The sequence below is a fragment of the Epinephelus fuscoguttatus genome, linkage group LG10, assembly GCF_011397635.1.
Source record: "Epinephelus fuscoguttatus linkage group LG10, E.fuscoguttatus.final_Chr_v1".
Taxonomy (NCBI): Eukaryota; Metazoa; Chordata; class Actinopteri; order Perciformes; family Serranidae; genus Epinephelus; species Epinephelus fuscoguttatus.
In genome coordinates, this window is record NC_064761.1 from 34,577,106 (window position 1) to 34,598,322 (window position 21,217).

The 21,217-nt window shown below is 41.8% G+C and overlaps 1 protein-coding gene across 3 annotated transcripts in view; it reads right to left on the bottom strand.

Annotated features, from left to right (window-relative positions):
- Positions 1–666: 666 nt before the first annotated feature.
- Positions 667–21,217, bottom strand: part of LOC125896426 (NACHT, LRR and PYD domains-containing protein 12-like) — a 37,666-nt gene continuing 17,115 nt past the window's right edge. The window contains exons 2-11 of one of the 3 annotated variants that reach the window (XM_049588986.1): positions 20,891–21,040; positions 20,053–20,157; positions 17,501–17,739; positions 14,288–16,079; positions 13,304–13,477; positions 8,081–8,254; positions 6,210–6,383; positions 5,237–5,410; positions 4,810–4,983; positions 667–4,408 (exon numbers count right to left, since the gene is read on the bottom strand). In XM_049588986.1, the coding sequence (XP_049444943.1) occupies positions 4,399–4,408; positions 4,810–4,983; positions 5,237–5,410; positions 6,210–6,383; positions 8,081–8,254; positions 13,304–13,477; positions 14,288–16,079; positions 17,501–17,739; positions 20,053–20,157; positions 20,891–21,021 (3,147 nt within the window). In that variant the 5' untranslated portion in view covers positions 21,022–21,040 and the 3' untranslated portion in view covers positions 667–4,398. Of the gene's footprint in view, positions 4,409–4,809; positions 4,984–5,236; positions 5,411–6,209; positions 6,384–8,080; positions 8,255–13,303; positions 13,478–14,283; positions 16,080–17,500; positions 17,740–20,052; positions 20,158–20,890; positions 21,041–21,217 lie in introns of those variants that run through there. The other 2 variants (XM_049588988.1, XM_049588990.1) reach the window with 2 other exon arrangements.

Below are 21,217 nucleotides of genomic sequence, written 5' to 3' on the forward strand. Positions count from 1 at the left end.
CACACACACACTCACACACACTCACAGCGAAGGGACTTATACAGATTTTAGGATATATTTAACTGGAGTCAGTGACATCGGTGCTCATTATAACTACAACAAAAATGTATCAAACACCTGTTGAACAAGCAACACACTAGTTCTTTTTCTTTTTCTACTTTAATATTTTACTTTTTAAATTTGGCCCATGGCATCAATTCTACATTAAAAGTGTGCTGTAACACCTGACAACTGTATTTGAGTTTTAACTGTCCCTTGTCACAGTCACCACAGTTAACGCACTTAAATCGAGCACCCCACAGAGCAGCATCACATCTCCTTGTGACCTGTCTTCATGGACAGACAGGTAGTGATCATGTTTTGCCCTAAGCCTTGGTATTGTACACTTTTAAAACATCTCAATACAGCCAGTCTAACTTTGGCAATAACCCACCGTTAATCCGAACAACAAGTAAGCTAGTCTGGCATCAAATCACACTGTCTCCCTCAAACTCTGTCAGATTCAGGTTTACCAGCTCCCTGGTGTGAGCGAAGACAGATGCTGAATTGCTTTCCCACCTTATGTCTTTAAAAAACAAACAGAGAATATTTAACTTTCTCAAGCTGGGGAAAGAACATCACATCTGTAAGCCCATTAGAAATGGAGGGAGGCTGTGAGGATTTCCATTAGAGAAAAATTAAATTTTATTTCTGAACCAACAGAAATTAAAGCATTTAGCTGGATCACAGGTTAAATTAAAGGGTTCTGTAACAACAAGATGAAATACAAAATAAGCCTTGCATTTCAGGTCCAAAGAAAAGAAACATGTTTTTAGAAAGCTGAATTTGATGTAAATGAACCAAACTATCTCCCAAAAGACTATTTTCTCTTCAGCACTCTGTTAACTTCATATGTAACTGAACAACTCTAAGATAGATAAATCATCCTCAGTGTGTCGCTGTGTCAGAGCAGCTTCTACTCTGCACATCCAGAACCATTTAAACCTCACTACAGAACAGTGATCTACAGGAGAACAAATATTTGACAGCAGCACAGAATGGGAAGGAGAAGAAGCGTGTTATCTTTAAACTTTTCCAGCCTAATTAAAGAGTGAAAAATCAAAAGCTCAAAAAAAAACAAAGTATTGTCTAGTTCTCGGGAATGAGTGAGTTAATTTTAATTAATTAATTAATTCAATGAGCAGAAGAAAGTGGACGGAAACAGAGATCGGGACAGTCGGATAGGATTTCATCTTACAGTGCAAACTGCCTCAGAAGAGAAACTGCTCTGACTGCACTCAGACAGAAAAAAGAACATGTCAGAAATGGAATACCTGCTCTAAAAGGGCAAATGTTCAATCAGAACACCTGTTAAATGTACAAAAACTAAGTATCAAACAGGTGTTCATTTAACAATGCATACACCCGCCCAGTGCCTTAGGCCTAGTCCACACAAGCACAGGTATTTTTAAAACCGAACTTTTTTGGCCTCCAGTTTTAAAAAAACCTGCGTCCATACAAGCAGTGTAATAAAAATACCTCCGTCCACATGACACCGCAAATTCCACTATCAAGCAATGTAATACACCACAGCAGTAGGTGGCGATATAACTCCTAACTGTAAGGCCATTGTAGCCAATCAGAAGGCAGTAAAATGTCATTACCGGAAAAAACAACAACAGCAGGAGCAGTCTCCGTAATAGCACACTCTTGCGCCTCTGTTGCTGGATGTGGTTGAGTAGCGTTAGTTGTATGATACAGCCACAAAGTGCTGATATACTGCTAAACAGCAGCAGTATTTTGTTTAGGTCCATCCTCAAATCGTCTCTCGCACACACTGGATCGGGTAATAACACAGCTGTTTTCTGTTTACGTCGCACACTGTGACGTCATACAATGGAGACAAGACAAAATAACTGCGGTTATCCTGTCCACACATGACTGCTGACACCGGACTTTTCCTAAAAGTTCATCCTGGACTCCGGTTACAAATAACTCCGGTTACAGGGGCCCAGAAGTGCAGTTACGTGTGGATGAAAAGCCAGACCGTGAGCAAAGAGTCACGGTTTTATAAATATCCGCGTTGGTGTGGACAGCCCCTTAGAGTTTGTTTTGTTGTTGATGTTGTTGTTTCATTTGAAATACTGTTTTTTTGTTATATTTAAGTACTTATTATAATACGGGAGATTTACAGGAAAATACTAATACGGGAGGACGGTGGGAAAGAGGGGTAAAATATGGTAGTTTCCCTGCCAAAACGTGAGACTTGACAGCTATGGTTGGCATTGTTGAGAGGGTAGATCCTGTGAATTACAGAATAGTACTGGAGGACACAGGACAGGATCTACAGGTGGTTAATGTGTGTGACTTGAAGGAGGATCATCCAACCTGTGCCGAGGTGGAGGCTAGAGAAGCTGCCATGTGCAACTTTATGGACAGTGACACCAGTGATGAGGATGAATTTATGTGGTTTTGTCAAACTGTGTTAAAGGTAAATAACTGAGTAAAATGCGTCATACTTAAGCTTCAAAACCCACCATGTCATTTGTGTCATATTGAAAGTTAACTTCTCTTAAGGTGAATAAAACCCCATATAATTTCTCCACACTGAGACACAATAAGCAAAAACATAAATTAAAGCGATAGCTGCAAACCGATGACAGGCTCGGTAAACTTTAGTCATCGCTACCAAAGGATGAGACACTGCTGGCAAAGACAGATCACAAACTGTCACGTCAGTTAAATGACAAAAAGAAAAGAAAAAGAAAAAAATGGAATAAAATTGTTATGGGTGTCCTCATGAAAAATCACCTGCAGTGTCATATCAGTGAATCCAGTCATTATGTGAGTCTATGGGGAAAATGCTTTTTGGGCTGCAGGGGATTTTTCTTTGCAATACTGCGAGTGGCTGCTGGAGAAAGTTGGAGGCAAGGCTAGGTGACGTTCCTGAGGGCTTGATGTTTCTGCCTGGGCAGAACCATAGACTGTTTAAATAATGGATGACGCTACTGTGATGTCACCCATTGGTTTGTGGAGTCCTGCTTTGAAGCTTTGACTCGAGGGAAGCGACTAATCAAATGAATAACTCTGGAAACGCAGGAATGTGCAAAACCCTTCACGTAATGAAACCTAAATTAAAATCAGGATAATTAACTAAGCCTCCTGCTCGACCTCACTCCGGGCCCCGGACTGTTGCTTCGCAGCTCCTGGTCTTTCCAGCAGAATGGAACAGCTGTCTCACAGCAGAGTTGGAGCGGTTGAGTTTGCGATGTCCTGTGGGTACCCCAGTTGGTTGGTTTACGCTGCAGAAAGCCTTTGGGCTTGGCACAAGGACCACTGTGGCAAGTGTTATTAGTGTTATTAGTTATTATTACGTGCAAAAATGTTGAAAACACTGGAGATAAAAGAAAACTGGATCGACAAAATTTAAAAGTTCAAAATAACTTTGATCGTGAGCACAAAAGAGTTACGCATGAGCTAAATAATGTAAAAATGAAAGAGCATAACACAAAAGAGACTAGAGAGTAATAAAAATTACGCACGACAAGAAGGTAAAACACGAATAAGCACGACAGAACTAACAGCAAGAAGAAACAGCAAGGAGACTAACAGAAGACTACAAGACTAACTGAAAAACTAAAAAAAAACTGTAAGAAGACTGACTCGAGCCGCGCCGAGCGCACTTGTATTTGACTGGCCAAAGTGGGCGGATTTGATCAGGGAGGCTCCTCTCGTGATGAAAAATAGTCTCTGTGTTATTTTGGAGGAAACTTAATGCATTTCTTATAAGAGGTCGTATACTTTGATATGTTACATGCGAGGGACACATACTCTTCCCACTGATCATCCAATTAAACATAGAGATTAACATTAAATCAAAATACAATTATTATGCCATGGTATCAGCTAGCCTACGTCAAATACACACACTCTAGATTAACTCAATGACAATATATAATGAAAAACAAAATGAAGAAACACATATTCATGCAAACAAGTTGATTAATAATTCCCAATTATATCTTCATTCAAATTATAAAGTTGACTTCCTTGCAGTAACTCTTCTTAACTCCTCCACAAGATGGCAGTATGGCTACATGTTAGACGAGGGGTTAACAGTTGAAACTAAAATTGAATTCTGCAATTTATCAATCTTTTGTTTTACAGGGTTAAAGCAAAGTATCATTCAGATAAAAACATGATTATGCACGTGTACAAGTCAGGACATAGCAAACGACCAACAAAGAGGAACAAAATGAGTAATCTCACTTCCAACATACATTTCAGTTTTATCACACAGAAGCATTTGGTCAGAGAGGGGATGGCGTGGAGGAGTTTCGGTGTTGAAGGACAGAGCAGTCAGTGATACACTGATGATGATGACACTCTGAATAGACCATGTTACTCTACATCTAGAGTTCACCTCCAGCTGATGAGAGAAGAAGACAGACAACAGAAGTCATAAATCAGCTGTCAGTCAGTGATGCAGCACATCCAGTATAAAGACCAGCAGGGACTTCAGTCCTGTTCAGACCAGAAGTGGAGCATTCATCTTGTATCATGCCTAACTTTAGTGGATCGTAAGTCTTCAACATCACATTAACGTAAACACATGATCACAACAAATTTCTGCCTGATCCAAATGGCTGAATGGTCTCTCTCTCTCTCTCTGTCTCTCTGTCCAATCCTGAAGCCTGTCACCATTCTCCACTCACAGCCACTGAGAATGTTGGAGGTTTTCAGAAAATACTGGACCTTTGCTTTGATACAAAATGTGTTCAGTACAATGTTAATGAAACCAGCAAATACTGACTCCAACCCCCTACTGACCTCAGAGTCTCCAGTCTATAGTGTGGACTCGCCAAAAGATCAGAGAGCGGCTTCACATCTGAATCCTGCAGCTTGTTGTGACTCAGCTCCAGCTCTCTCAGGTGGGAGGGGTTGGACTTCAGAGCTGAGGCCAGAGAGATGCAACTGATCTCTGATAAACTGCACCAAGTCAGTCTGAATAAAGAATAAATTACACACAGTTGTAGATAATAAAACTCTTTTTTCATTACAAAAAAAAGAAATAAAGAAATTTGTAACTAACAGCAACAATGGACATTTTCTATAGTTTAGAAACAAAAGTCCGTGACAACAAATGAAAATATGAACAAATGGAAATGGAAATTTTAATGGATATAAGTGAGGTCTCTATGGAAATTAGGCTAAATTGTAATTATATGTATAATATCTGTAACAGTAACAAACTGACCTCAGAGTCTCCAGCCTACAGTATGGACTTTCCAGGAAATCACACAGCAGCTTCACTCCTGAGTCCTGCAGGTAGTTGTAGCTCAGATCCAGCTCTCTAAGATGGGAGGGGTTGGACTTCAGAGCTGATGCAAGAGAAACACAGCTGATCTCTGACAAACTGCAGTACTTCAATCTGAATAAAGAATCAGAGATGTAAATAAAAGTCATTAATGATACAATAAGATGTGTTCAGGTTTTAAATGTGTAGCTCACCATTACTATGTCCTAAGCAATGAGCTTTTCCCTAAAATTAGTAAAGTGAAGTTCTTATAGTGTTATTGTGGATCATCATAACATCAGCTATCTACAGACATCATCCAAATGTCACCACAACATTCATTCACATATTCATGTCAACACAGATTAATAACATGCTGCTGATGTTGCTCAAGTCAGTCAAATCCTTCCAACAGGTGCATTTGGAAATATGCTTTGATCTGTGTGTGTGTGTGTGTGTGTGTGTGTGTGTGTGTGTGTGTGTGTGTGTGAGTGTGTGTGTGTGTGTGCGTGTGTGTGCGTGTGTCTGTGTGTCTGTGTGTGTGCGTCTGTGTGAGTTTATATGTCCTGAGGGATCATTATCAATGATCAGACATTATTTCTCAAAACACACTAAGAAGAGAACTATTCCCACATCAGCATATAAACTTTATCAATTTAAAACAAATATTAGCTCAGAGGATCTTCTGTGTACAGATGTGACCATTAACCAAAAATTATAAATGTCAATTTACTTTAACAACTAACAGTCGACATTTGCCATAGTTTCTTTAAGAAACAGAAGTCTGTTTTGACTAAATTTATACAAGAAAAATTAAAATATTAACACATAGTAATGTACATTTCTAAAGATATATGTTAAATATGTACATAAATCAGGTTCAATTGGTAATTAAATATAGAAGATCTCTAAGAGTAACAGTCAACAAACTGACCCCATAGTCTCCAGTCTGCAGTGTGGCTTCTCCAGAAAATCACACAACAGCTTCACTCCTGAGTCCTGTAGGTCGTTTCCACTCAGCTGCAGGTTTCTCAGATGGGAGGGGTCGGACTTTAGAGCTGAGACCAGTGAAACACAGCTGATCTCTGACAAACTGCAGGAGATAAATCTGAATAAAGAATAAATGATGTCCCTTGAGAAGACAATGTTCTTGCTTGAAATCATTCAGTGTTAAATAATGTGTTCAGACCTGAAGACGGCTTAGAATGTAAAAGATTAGAAAATGGAAACCTAAAACACCTGAACTCAATAGGATGCAGGTTAACAACTATAAAATACAAAAAGTGAAAAGAAGCTCTCATTAATATTAATGACAATGTGCTGCTACTTCAATAAAGACATAGTGATGTCACCTCTCCATCATCACAAACTCATATTGTGCAAACACACACAAATGACTTATTTAAAGAATAACGAGGGTAAATTTAAGTTAAAATCAAGGGCTCTAGTTTCCCGGCGCAGCGCAGGGTGGCGAACCCCGCGCAGAGCTAGTTTTGAGCAGTGCAACCCGAGGCGCGCTCAGTTTGGTAGTTTGGCAGACCAAGGTGCGCTGAGGTGGGTGTGGCGGCGCAGCAGGGGAAGGTGTCGACAGATCCACCTTGGCGCAGTGACAGTTTCGTGCCAAAAGGCTTCGCCAAAGCTGCGCTAAAAGCTCGCCAGCTGAAACCAGGTCGACTGTCAGCGCAGGTGGAGCGCAGCCGGTGTAAACCAAAGTTTGGCTGACCGGCGGACAGTACGCACACGTCACCAAAACCTCACAGACAGGTTTCCAGAATATCAGGCACATTAACAATGCAATAAATACCCAAAAAAACACTATTCAATGCAACTATCTGCAATCAGCACATAAATGTATCTCTATATCGACTGTCCCATCACATCTGATGTCAGATCAAAGGGGATTGGCACCGTTTGGCATGTTTGGCACGCGTAATGGAAACCCAACCTGCTTTGATTAACACAGTTGCAAACTAATGAGTTCACATCCCTCTCAGCCAACCACAAACAACCACAGCATCAGATAGGGAGTATATATTCAGCAACTATCATCTTAGAAAAGTCAAAAGAAAAGAAACAGAGTGAGACTGCGAGAGACAAAGAGAGAGCGCACACGCGCACGAGAGAAACGCAACATTGATTTACAATTGTGGTGACCTCCTCCCAGGCTACCTTTGCATCATCAGCCCGTGGAGGTCTGCTCGCAGTTCCGTATATTCGGACACTGCGAGCTTGGACGTCCCGGAACAAAACATCAGTTTCCTCCTGGGAGAAGTTTGGCCGTCTGACGCTGCTGCTCTCTTCTGCCATGGCGAATTGAGTAAACTCTCATTACGCCTTCACGCAGCGCATTTAAGGGCGAGGAGAGGGGCTCATTTGATTGGTGTGATGTGTGTAAAACCCACTCCATGCCTTCTCTCCTCCCTCTTTCCAACTTGCGCAGGTAGGAGGGACGAAGGTGGGAAAGAGGAGTAGCTGCACCAGGTGCACGGTGTGCCAAACTTGCAAAATCCGTCTGGCCACACCCAGTTGGCGAAGCCCGCCTCGCCCGGTCTGCGAAACTAGAGCCCCAAATGTTTAACAGGTTCAGAGTAAATTATCCAGTGATGTGTCTTCTTATATTGAGGATTTAGCTCAACATTGCTCTGCCACAGTCAATGGATTAACCCACTGAAGAAGAAAATTGATTTAAGCATGAAGATTCTCAATGTGGATCAGTAAAATATCAGCCTTGTGTATGCAGTTTAGTGCCACCACAACTTTCACATCATATTCATCTCATCACAGGAGCAAAATATGGTGTCTGACCTCAGAGTTTCCAGCCTACAATGTGGACTTTCCAGAAAATCACACAGCAGCTTCACTCCTGAGTCCTGTAGGTTGTTATAGCTCAGCTGCAGCTCTCTAAGATGGGAGGGGTTTGACCTCAGAGCTAAAGCCAGAGAATCACAGCTGATCTCTGACAAACTGCAGGAACTCAACCTGAATAAAGAATGAATAATGTAGATAAAGTCATTAATGATACAATCAGATGTGTTCAGGTTTTAAATGTGTAGTTCAACATTACTATGTCTGAATCAATGAGCGTTTCCCTAAAATAAGTAGAGTGACTTTGTCATTGTGTTATTATGGATCATGATTTGATCTGTGTGAGTGAGTGAGTGAGTGAGTGAGTGAGTGAGTGAGTGTGTGTGTGTGTGTGTGTGTGTGTGTGTGAGAGAGAGAGAGAGAGACAGAGAGATTTCTGCTTTAGCCTATAAACTTTAAAACAAAAAAAGTAAAATAAAAATATGAACAAATGGGAATGTATTTTTTTATGGATATAAAATACATATGCATGTCAACACAGGATCAATATCAAACCAGACATGTTGGATCAGTCTGTCTTAAAACAACAGCCATGTGCACATTGGAAGAGTTATTGGTGGCAGTAATTATTCCTCCTGAGTGTGAAGTGGTCCCTTCCTAACAGAGCTACACTGTAAGAAATGACCACATGAGTTCAGCTGAAACTAATATGAAGCTTCAGCAGTCTGAGTTTGTCAAATCAAATCGGTGTCTACCAGAGTTACAGACTATTTAGCACCAAATTCCTCTACTATTCCTCCACTGCAGCTCAACAGGGAAACACTGTAAAACACAAAATACTGACTGTGTCACTCAGACTGCTGAAGTCTCGGATTAGTTTAATCTGAACATTTACACAGGAGAAGACTGTGGAATTTGTCCTCCATCTCATAACATTGGAGTCAGGTTATAAAGGGATTGTTTCACAGACAGTATGGAAAGAAGGAATGATTATATGAGGCTGGTCCAGTTGTTTGTGGGATTCAAATGCATGACCCCCTTGAGGCTTATGCCTGGCAAAGTCATATAATGTACATGTGGACACCTGAGTATTGTATTGACATGGACTTAAAAAATATGAACATGTCCTTCAACACAAAAATGTTTCCAGTGCAGACTATTTATACGCTTTTAGTTGCAATCTAAAGTTCTGTGACTTCAAATAATTAGTTAATGTTGACATGAAAACAAGAATAACTAAGAACCTGAGGAATCTTTAATTTTGCTTTGATGAATCTCAAACTTGATGATGTCATTCTAAATCATCAATCTTTACTTTTGTTACTGTTTTTTCAGCCATTTGGAAAGACAGAAAATTTGGATTTGGATTACACAGTAACAGACATTGGACCGGACATGACTATGCATTGGACCTGTGACTCAGTGAAGGATGGGGACACAGATCTATCACCCAGGGCTAGAATTAGCAGCACTCAGGGCAAGGCAAGCGCATCTGGAGAGGACAAAAGTAGTACAATCGAGAACAGGATGCTTCAGGTTTGTCCTTGCGGCTGGCAGAAAGTAACATCAATAAAAGGCCTCAGAACTCATCAGGGAAAGAAGAAGTGTGTGACAAAGAAAGGGCAGAGTAGCCGCATTGATCAGTGCTTCCTAAGAAGTCAGTCGAGTCGGATGAAGTCCAGCGACAGGTAGAAAACCACAGTTCACAGGATAGAGGAGGAGGAGGAGGAGGAGGAGGAGGTAGTAAGAGGGGGTGCAGGTGACACTGAGGTTAGCAGGCCAGTCAGAGAGAGAACCATGGAGCAAAAAGTTAGAGTTAGATGGCCTAGGGCAAATGACAGTAAAGAATGGGAGATAATAGAGATTTGTCAGTAATCTTAAGCAGGCTGAGAGGAAATGCAATAGAAAAGTTAGAAAAGATGGGAGATATAATTTACTCATATAGTGCAGAGAGGTTTGGGGTGCATGAGAGAAAGAGGAGTGAAAGGGTACAGTCAGGTAAGTCTAGGCGGCAAAGAGAAATAGAGAAGTTAGTTAAGGAAAGGAGACAGTTAAGAAAGCAGTGGAAAAATGCTACAGAAGAAGAAAGGGAGGGAATTAATGTGTTGCAAGAGGAGTTGAGAAGCAGGCTAGCAGCTCTTAGAAGGGCAGAGCATCTCAGGAAAAAGAGGAGGAAGAAGGAATATGTAGGACAGCTTTTTTCAGGGACCCTTTTAAGTTTGTTAAAGGATTGTTTAGCCAGGAAAAGGGAGGGCAGCTTAAAGCAACAAGGCTAGAGGTTGAGGAATATTTGAGAAATACATATTCAGATTTAGAGAAGAATAGGATAGTAGGTTTTCCACCGGATATCCCTCCATTTGGTGGTATAGAGCACAAGATGGATGTCAGGCCACCTAGGTGGACGGAAGTTCAGGAGGTGATCAGGCGCACAAAGGCTTCTTCAGCCCCAGGGCCTAATGGAGTTCCCTACCAGGTTTATAAAAGTGCACCTGATGTCCTACATTTTTGTGGAAACAGCTCAGAATAGTTTGGGAGAAACAAAATTATACCAAGAGCATGGCGTAGGGCAGGGAGTGTCCTCATTCCTAAGGAGAAGGAGTCTGTGGACCTTAGCCAATTTCAGATGATTTCTCTCTTGAATGTAGAGGGGATGATTTTCTTTAGTGTAGTAGCGCAGAGATTAGCTAGCTACTTAGAAAGGAATAGCTTAATAGATACTATGATGTAGAAGGCAGGAATACCAGGTTATGCAGGGTGTTTAGAGCATACTAGGATGATCTGGCACCAGATTCAGGCAGTGAAGATTAAAAAAAGGGACCCCGCATGTAATATTTTTAGATCTTGCAAATGCATTTGGTTCAGTACCGCATAGCCTCATTTTGAGTGTTTGACTACTTCAAAGTGCCACAGGTAGTTGTTAACTTAGTAAAAGCAAACTTTCAGGATATTAGGTTGTGTCTAAGTACGGCAGGTTTCACAACAGTTTGGCAGAGGCTAGAAACAGGTATTATGGCAGGGTGTACAATTTCTCCATTAGCATTTACTATGGCGATGGAAGTAATGATCAGGGCTTCCAAGTGGGTGGTAGGTGGGGAGTGATGGCAGAACGGGTTGCATCTTCCACCAGTTGTCATGTCATCCAGCTTACGTGGATGACATGACACTGGTGACCACAACAATGCCATGTACAAAGAGGCTACTAGAGAAGGTAAATAAGAAGCTCAAGTGGGCCAGCATGAAGATCAAGCCCAGTAAATCTAGAAGCATCTCAATACGTAGAGGGAAGTTAAGTGGTAGGAAGTTTGTCATAGATGATGAGGAAATCCCATCAATTAGGGAAAAGTCAGTAAAGAGCTTAGGTAGGTGGTACAATGTAGAGTTGAATGATGAGGAACAGGTGGTGAAATTTAGAAAAGATGTGGCAGAAGGATTGGATAAAATAGATAAATCAGAACTTCCAGGAAAGTTGAAGTTGTGGTGTTTGCAGTTTGGGCTATATCCTAGGTTAATGTGGCCATTGTCAGTTTATGAAATTCCAATAACTGTTGTGGAGAGAATTGAAAGGTCAGTTAGCTCCTATATTAGGAAGTGGTTGGGCGCTCCTAGGTGTCTAAGTAGTGTCGCATTGTATGGAAAAGGGATACTTCAGCTGCCACTATCTAGTTTAACAGAGGACTGTAAATGTACCAAGGTCAGGACAGAGCTCTTGTTATCTGGGAGTAAGGACGTGGTAGTTAGGAGTGTGGTTCCAAATCCAACCAAGGGGAAAAAATGGAACCCAAGATCGGCAGTTCAGGAGGCAGAGGCAGCTCTTAGGCATGCAGAGATTGTAGGTAATGTTCAGTTTGGCCAGGGAGGCCTGGGGCTTGGCTCAGGCAGACCGGTATGGAATAAAGTAGGTCCCCAAGATAAAAGAAAGCTGGTTGTGGAACAGATACGTAGACAGGAGGAGATATTAAGGGGTGCCAGGGTAGTGGCCCAGGCTAAACAGGGACAGTGGTTGAATTGGGAAAGTGTAGAGAAGAGGAAGCTTAGTTGGAGGGACCTGTGGAGTATGGAGGAGAATCATATTAGATTCCTGGTAGGGGATACATATGGTGTAACCAACCCCCCAGAACCTAAAACTGTGGGTAAATGAGGACCCATCATGCCCATTGTGTTCAGGTACCGCAACCTTAAAGCATATTTTGTCAGGCTGTAAAGTTAGCTTGTCACAAGGCCGATATACATGGCAACATAACCAGGTGCTGAAAAGTTTAGCTGCAGGAATCGAAGGGAAACGAAGACAGGTGAATTCAGAAGGTTTTAAGAGTAGGAGTTTAGCAATTCAGTTTGTCTGTGAGGGGGAGAAATACAGAAGAAATAAGTTAGTAAGGAGGCAAGGCCTAGAAGGTGCTTGTGATTGGGAAATGCAAGTAGATTTAGGGGTAAAGATTGTTGTTCACCAGGAAATAGTTTGTACCAATCAGAGGCCTGACAGTGTTGTGGTCAGTGAGTCAACGGATAGTTTATTTCATTGAGCTGACAGTTCCTTGGGAAGACTCAGTGGAAGAAGCCTATGAAAGAAAAAAGTTTAGGTATGCAGACTTAGGAGCAGAAGCTGAGCAGCGAGGGTGGAAAACTAGGATTTGTTTTGAGATCATGCTGCAAGGTGAGTGTGTTTGATGATCTTGTGAGTTTATCTATCTCCTTTAACTTTAGTTTATATTGGAGTTATGCTATGTAGCGTGTGAAATAGAGTACGGTGAATGTGCTAGGAAAGGTAGTATCGCCACGGTCACTATCTGGAGCTCACATAAACGGAGCCTGGGTTTGTTGAAGGTGGCAGTGTTGTTTGGGCTGAGAAAGCCATGTGTAAGTAAGATAAAGGAGGTTATTGGGTGGGTGCGGGGAGGGGAGCAGTGAGAGCTGGCATTAGGGGAGTGTCTCTGGGACGGCAGAGATCACTGTCTAGCCTCCTGGAAGCTGTCGTGGGACCAACTAGACGAAACACTGGTGAAAGTAGGTTCCCACCTGATGACCCCAAAACTTGTTCGTTATCACTGCTCACTGGTCTGTATAGTTAAGCCTTGCCATAATAACTTAGCATAGGGCTTAGGAGGTTATTCACTGAGCGCTGATCCTTTATCTAGAGCACACATTTTTTGTGTTAATTTGAACTGACAAAAAGTGAAATGCTGTAACCTCAATCAAGGATCTGAACTGAATATATACTGAACTAACCTCAGAGTCTCCAGTCTACAGTTTGGACTCTCCAGTCCAGAACACAGCTGCTTCACTCCTGAATCCTTCAAGTCATTTCCACTCACCTCCAGCTCTCTCAGATGGGAGGGGTGTGACTTCAGAGCTGAGGCCACGACTTCACAGTGAGCCTCTGAGATTCCACAGCCAGAAAGTCTGTCATGACACATATATTAAAAGATATGTTATTATGGCAGAAAACACTTAATATTTACTTCATGCAATTTCCGAAACACAAAATAGTTTGACATATCCTGTTTTGTTAGATTGAAAGTAGTTAAATGTAAAAAAGGACATGAAGAATTACAAGTGATTTAAAAGCAACTTATAATTTTTTTTTTTAGAAAATATATGTTATTTAAACAGTGTTAAGTAGATCCCATAATTTGAGGGTTTTTTTTGTTTGTTTGGTCTATTTTCCTTAAAAAAGGGGGTGTGGCATTCCCTAACATCCACCGTGCCTCCTATAAAGTGGTTGAAAAACCATTACGTAAAAAAAAGGATATAAAAAAAAAATCTGTCTGCATATCTGATTATATAAATCACCTTCAGGACCTACTTGTGTAATAATAACTTTACTGCACTGATAACCATAAAATACTGCTACATGTTGGGGTGAAATGCTGCTGTGAGAAAACCTCAACCACAACCTTTAAAATTCTTCATTTGTTTTACCAGGTTCACATGCCGCCTCCAAATACTGTAAAATGTAACAATTATTAGAAATAAATAGAATAACTGTGTTCATTAACTTGACAGCTATAAACACAACCGACAAATCTACAGTTTTTACACAGTTGAAACAGCTCAAGAACATTTGTGACAAAATACGACACACACACATCATTTTTGTAATAAACAAATGGAACGCATTTTAAGAATAATAAGAATTTTATAGTTTGTATATTTGAAGAACTAAACTACTAATCTACAATTATTCATGATATTAATCACATCTGGACTCACAGAGCCTTTCTGCAGTTCCTCACAGCTGGAATCAGTCTCCATCGTCCCTCCTCTGTTGTGTTGTACCTCTTCAGGTCCAACTCATCCAGAACCTCCTCTGACATCTGCAGCATGTAGGCCAGAGCTGAGCAGTGGATCTCAGAGAGTTTATTCTCCGATCTGTGCTCTGACTTCAGGAACTCTTGGATCTCATGATGTACTGAGTGGTCATTCATCTCCAGCAGACAGTGAAAGATGTTGATGCTTCTCTCTGGAGAGATCCTGTACATGTTCATCTTCTTCAGGTTGTTGATGGCTCTCTGGATGATTTCTGGACTGTTGTCTGTATGACCCAGCAGGCCTCCCAATAGTCTCTGGTTGGACTCCAGAGAAAGGCCATGAAGGAAACGGACAAACAGGTCTAGGTGACCATTTTTACTTTTGAGGGATTTCTCTGTGGCTCTCTTCAGGACGTCTTCCAGGTATGTGTAGTTATCTTGGTCCTTCCCCAGGAAGTCCTCCAGTACCGCTGTCTTCCTGTTGGTGAAACAGTGGAACACGTAGACTGCAGCCAGGAACTCTTGAATGCTCAGATGAACGAAGCAGTAGACTGTTTGCTGGAAGATCACACACTCTCTTTTGAAGATCTCTGTACAAACTCCTGAGAACACCGAGGCTTCTGTGACATCAAGACCACAGCGCTCCAGGTCTTCTTGGTAGAACATGATGTTTCCTTTCTCCAGATGTTCAAATGCCAGCCTCCCCAGCTTCAGAAGAACTTCCCTGTCTGCCTCCGTCAGCTCCTGTGGACTCGTCTCATGTCCCTCATCATATTTCTGCTTCTTCCTCTTAGTCTGAACCAGCAGGAAGTGTGAGTACAGGTCAGTCAGGGTCTTGGGCAGCTCTCCTCTCTGCTCTGTAGTCAACATGTGATCCAGAACTGTAGCAGTGATCCAGCAGAAGACTGGGATTAGACACATGATGTGGAGGCTCCTGGATGTCCTGATGTGTGAAATCATTCTGCTGGACAGCTCCTCATCACTGACTCTCCTCCTGAAGTACTCCTCCTTCTGAGCGTCAGTGAAGCCTCGTACTTCTGTTACCCTGTCAACACATGCAGGAGGGATCTGATTGGCTGCTGCAGGTCGGGAAGTTATCCAGATGAAAGCCGAGGGAAGCAGATTCCCCTTGATGAGGTTTGTCAGCAGCACGTTGACTGATGACTTCTGTGTGACATCAGTCACAACCTCATTGTTGTGGAAATCCAGTGACAGTCTGCTTTCATCCAGGCCATCAAAGATGAACAGAACTTTACAGACAGCGAGCTCCTCTGCTGTGACCTTCTGTAATGTTGGATGGAAAACATGGAGCAGAGTGAGAAGACTGTACTGCTCATCTTTGATCAAGTTCAGCTCCCTGAACGAAAGCAGAATCACCACACTGATATCTTGGTTTTCCAAACCCTCTGCCCAGTCCAGAGTGAACTTGTGCACTAAGAAGGTTTTTCCAATGCCAGCGACACCGTTCGTCAGAACGACTCTGATGTGTTTCTGTTGGTCAGGTAAATCTTTAAAGATTTCGTGACACTTGATTGGAGTGTCATGGAGGGTCCTCTTGTAAGCTGTCTCAAGCTGTGTCACCTCATGTTGGGTATTAACCTCTTCACTCTGTCCCTCTGTGATGTAGAGCTCAGTGTAGATCCTGTTGAGGAGGGTTTCACTTCCTGTTTCATCACTTCCTTCAGTCACATGTTCACATCTCCTCCTCAGACTGATCTTATGTTCATCTAAAACTTCCTGCAGACCACTATCTCCTGAAAGAGAAGGAACAATGTGAGAGTAAAGACACAAATAGAGAAAAAGAAACAAATTTTATGACATTAGAATTTTTTAGCACTGTTATGTAAGAAAGGGTACTGTTCAGCATGAATCCAACTATTACTCACAATAGCAAGTATGTGCAAAAACAATTGACCAGTGAAACTCCACCTAAATTAAAGTTAGGTACGTTTTTCTCTTGTTAGTTTCTTTTCTCTTCCCTTGTCAAAATGAGGGAGTAGGGGGAGGTAAAGTGTACGGCCCGGTCCGGCAGGGTAGAGTTCAGTCCGCAAAGACGTCTTTCCTTGGCTCTGCCTTACCTATACCCCTTATTACTTTTCTATGTAAATGTGCTCTTCCCTACTTTTCTATCTATCTAACCTTAACCTCTGGCTCCCACTTGGAAACCCCCAGATGGCACTATAACTCCCAATCATAGTCTCAAGTATGTGCATCAAGCGATTGTAACATCTAGTCCTAAATTGAACTGCTGCAGAGTGTCACGCCACAGTCCTTCAGTTGGCTGCTGCAACAACTTGAAATCAGCCAGTGCCAGGGGTCTAATCCATGGGTGTATAAAGAAAACCTCTCTCTTTGTAGCTCTATTGTCTGGTCTCACACCACCCTGACTCCCTGCAGAAACAGCTTTCTGTTGCTGCCATTATACAGGTTCGACCCAGTGCTGCTGCTGTGACCCTTGAGCTGCCACTTGCTCTCTGCCTGGCAAAGTCATCTGGTGGTGGGAGTGAAGTAGAGGGGCTGGGGGGTGGCTAGCTAATTTTTGTCTTATTTGTGTTCTGATAAACACAGAAAAAAAGCAGAGAAAGGAGGGGCTGAGCAAATCAATGTCCTGCAAACAACTCTACAATGAAATATGAATTCTACAAAGAAGCACACAAATAAATCAGTGTATGGTAAACACTGGACATTGGCAGGGATGAAATGTTACACTCTGCTGTCTGATTGTTGTTGTTTTCCTGTTGAGCTGTAAGACAGATCACTACAGCTTAGTTTGCTTAACTCCAAAGTATATGTCATGCATTGCTCACAGTGTATGAGGTTTTGAGTTTTACAATATCAGTTGCCATGATGTCTGTACTGAGAATACAGAGCCTCTTACAGCTACTTGGTGGTGTATGATGTCATGCCGTAAAGTGCCACATGTCTCCTGAGAGATCCTACCTGCTCACCAAAGTTACATGATGCAGGAGCAGGTGTTTGCAGCACAGAGTGAGAATTAACAGCACCATTCTACCTGCTACAAGTCAGTGAATGATCAAAATGATTTTGAAGCTGTGTAAGAGGAAAATGTGTCTTAATGTTGCTTTAATGTGGATGCTGTACAACACAACAAATAAACCAAGAAGAATCCTGTGTTCAGACATGATCACATCAGAGGACAGATGTACAGTCTTACTTTGTACAGTGATGGTCTGACTGGCTGTCTGCAGTCCAGCTCTTGTTCTGGATCTTTTCCCACACTGAGGACAGGAGGAGTCTCCTGATGAAGCAGACTGGTCCCAATGTGAGGTGATGCACTGTCTGCAGAACCAGTGTCCACAGCTGGTAGAGACTGGATCCTTCAGGACGTCCTGACACAAGACACAGCAGGACGGCTGCTCCTCCACAGAAACATGACTCCTCTTCTTCTTCTCTCTGTGGAGATGAACACATTCTTTAGACCTTGTCCTGCCACCTCTGCTGGAAATACTTTGTTTTAGTCACACACTTAAGCACTGGCAGTTCAAATATCTCATGGTGGAGCTTCATGAAAACCTCCTGAGTAATGTTCTGCTCCACTGTGAGACGACTTTCAAAAGGCTCAAAGCTTCCACATGTCTTTCATCATTTCCCTGCAGTTAAACTGTTCTTGATGAGAGGCAGTTGATCCTCAGGTGGTTTTAGCTTTGGTGCTTTTGGTGGACATGCTGTGTAATTCAGACAAACTCAAGCTGTAGATTTAGTCTGAACTGGTACAAAGATTATTCATGTCTCGCTAATTCATCCTCTTATCATTCATTCTTTAACTGCTGAACTGCAATGAAATCATCATGAGCGTCAGAAGATGGCTCTTAGGCACCTTAAAGTAGATTCAACGGTCTGAGGCTGACAGACTGAAATATGGAGATTCTACTGAACATTACTTTCTTCATCTGAAGCCACCAGAGGAGATATTTACCAAAACTGTCACTAATCACCATCAGTGGTGCAAAATTTATGTCTCCACAGTTTTTTCAGTTTTAGCAGAATATTTCCTAGACTTTTAATGAGCTGCAGTTCATCAGATTTTTGTAAACAGTGTTTTCTGCTGCCGAATTTTGTGGAAGAGTTTTTGTAAACATTTGTGTCTGACTGAGACGTGGCAGCAACCCAGTGACTTTTCTCAACTTAATCAAACTATTACTCCTGGGTTTGTTTACACTTGTCAACCTCATACCTCTGGGGGGTGGGGGGTGGAGAGTTTCTTTAACCGTGTCTGTGAATGTTTCATTCAAAGCCATTGTTCTACAAATCAGTGGACCTTTCCCCACTATACTAGCCACTTTTGACTGACAACCCAAGCCTGCTTTTTTTAAAACCTTTTTGTCTCCTATTAAAATAGCACTGGGTGATTTTAATACACACATGGGTAATGTCAACAATACTCTCACAAAGGACTTTAAATCATTTCCAGTTTGGATCACAGCAATATACTGACTTTCCTATACACTTCAAGGGTCACATTCTGGAAATGATTTCCTGCTCTGGTGTATATCCAATCAAATCAAATCTCAGTGCGTGGGACTTCAACTGGGTGTTTGTCCCATTTCTCAAAGTCTTGATTTACAAGAGGACCCCACACTTCACTACCATACAGTAATGCGGGTTCGATTATAGATGTGAATATTTCGAGCCAGATTCTAACAGGTATTTCTATGTTTGAAGACTTTTTTTTATAGCATAAAAAGCTCTCATTTCCTTGTCTCTGAGATCATTAACGGCCAGATTGTAATTTCCTTTTAGGGTTATTCTTAGTCCCATATATTGTGTAGCTGTGTCTGTTTGGGTTTCCCTGACACCTGTGTCACTTCTGGAAGACAATAATTCTAGTCTTTTTCAGATTAACCATCAGGGCCCAGATCTGACTGAACTTCTGGAGTTGATCCAGTTGCTGTTGTACTAAGGAGCTGACAATATTAGATCATCTGCAAAGAATTGGCATTTAATTCCTGTGTCAGAAAGGCTGAGACGAGGAATGTCTGACTGTTTTGGTGATGTTGCTAATTACACAATATAAATGTTAAACGGGCTGGGGCTGAGACTGCAGCCCTGTTTCACCTCTCTGTCCCACACTGTTTCTGTTATAGTCTCTCTACCTTCTTGTGTGTCCAGTGAAACAGTGCTGCAGATTATACACCAGCTATTTTCAAATGTTAAATTTCAGACTCAGTTTCCTGCTGCGGGCAGCACGGTGATGTGGTGGTTAGCACTCTCGCCTCACAGCAAGAGGGTTGCTGGTTCGATCCCGGGCGTGGGAGCCCTTCTGTGTGGAGTTTGCATGTTCTCCCCGTGTCAGCGTGGGTTCTCTCCGGGCACTCCGGCTTCCTCCCACAGTCCAAAGACATGCAGATTGGGGACTAGGTTAATTGATAACTCTAAATTGTCCGTAGGTGTGAATGTGAGCGTGAATGGTTGCTTGTCTCTATGTGTCAGCCCTGCGATAGTCTGGCGACCTGTCCAGGGTGAACCCTGCCTCTCGCCCGATGTCAGCTGGGATAGGCTCCAGCCCCCCCGCGACCCTCAAGAGGATGAAACGGTTAGAAGATGAATGAATGAATGAGTTTCCTGCTGCAGTGAGAAGTCAGCAGGCTGACATCTACATATTCTCTTCACAAATTTTGAGCCACTGAACAGGAAACTGTTAAAATACATTGAATTTAAACACCGAACACTTCTTCAGGTCAGTTTACACTAGAGACTCACACTTACTTTGTGTCTGAGGGTCCAGGTTCATTACTGAACTCTGGAGGTTTTCCTTTGGACCGGTCACTCTTCAAAGACAGACAGCTGGACACTGGAGACTCTGATCTCTGTCTGTGAAAACAACAAATGTTTTAAACATATCATTAGACCTTGTAAAGAGCAGAGGTAACATTAACATGACACATGATCAAGATTTGATAATAACAACAAATAGTTGTGTTTATTTCTCCATCTGCATCTTCTGGACATTTTACCTACAGCTGGAAACATGTTTGCTGTAGGAGTGAAGAGTTTCTACATCTACATGTTTGAGGCTGATTTACTGAACACAACCTCAAATGATTTCAATAGTTTATTCACAAACACTTAAAACTTCACTGTACTCTACTGTGTTTCTTTACACTACTCTGTTTGTTTACTGTACTCGACTGTAGTTCTTAACTATACTGTACTATGCTTCTTTAGTGAACTGTGCTTTTTACATGTTCTTCGTGTGCAGCTTGGAGGAATGTTACTGTGCAATCTTTTTTTATTGTATAATGGCAATGAAGCTGAACCAAAACCAGTTTTTGGATCAAGTAGCACTAAGGTGTGTCAGATTCAGCAGCTACAGCTGTTATTACAATGTGTCAGATACACATTTAATCCATATTTAGATAAATATAACAATCAGGTCAGACTCTGTATCAGTAGATACACAAATGTAAAGGACTCTGATCCCCAGTGAGTGACTACAACAACACCTCATGTCATTATAAAAACACAGTGTTGTAGTGTAGATTATCAGATAATATTAAAAACTGAATCATCTTCAGGTCAGTTTACAGTAGAAACAGTCTCTTACTTTGTGTCTGAGGGTCCAGGTTCATTACTGAAGTCTGGAGGAAGTCTGCCTTTGGACCAGTCACTCTTCAAAGACAGACAGCTGGATACTGGAGAGTCTGATCTGTCCTCCTCTTCCTCCAAATCACTCATCTTCTCAAATCTGAGAACACTGGACACACACACACACACACACACAAACACAGCATAATGAAGTCAGTACATTACCCATACAGTCAGTAACTTGTTATTGACAGGACACTGATTACATACTGGGTGGGTATTTTCCTGACACTATAACAGACTAAACAATTATCAGAATAAAAATCAGCAGATGAATCAATAATGA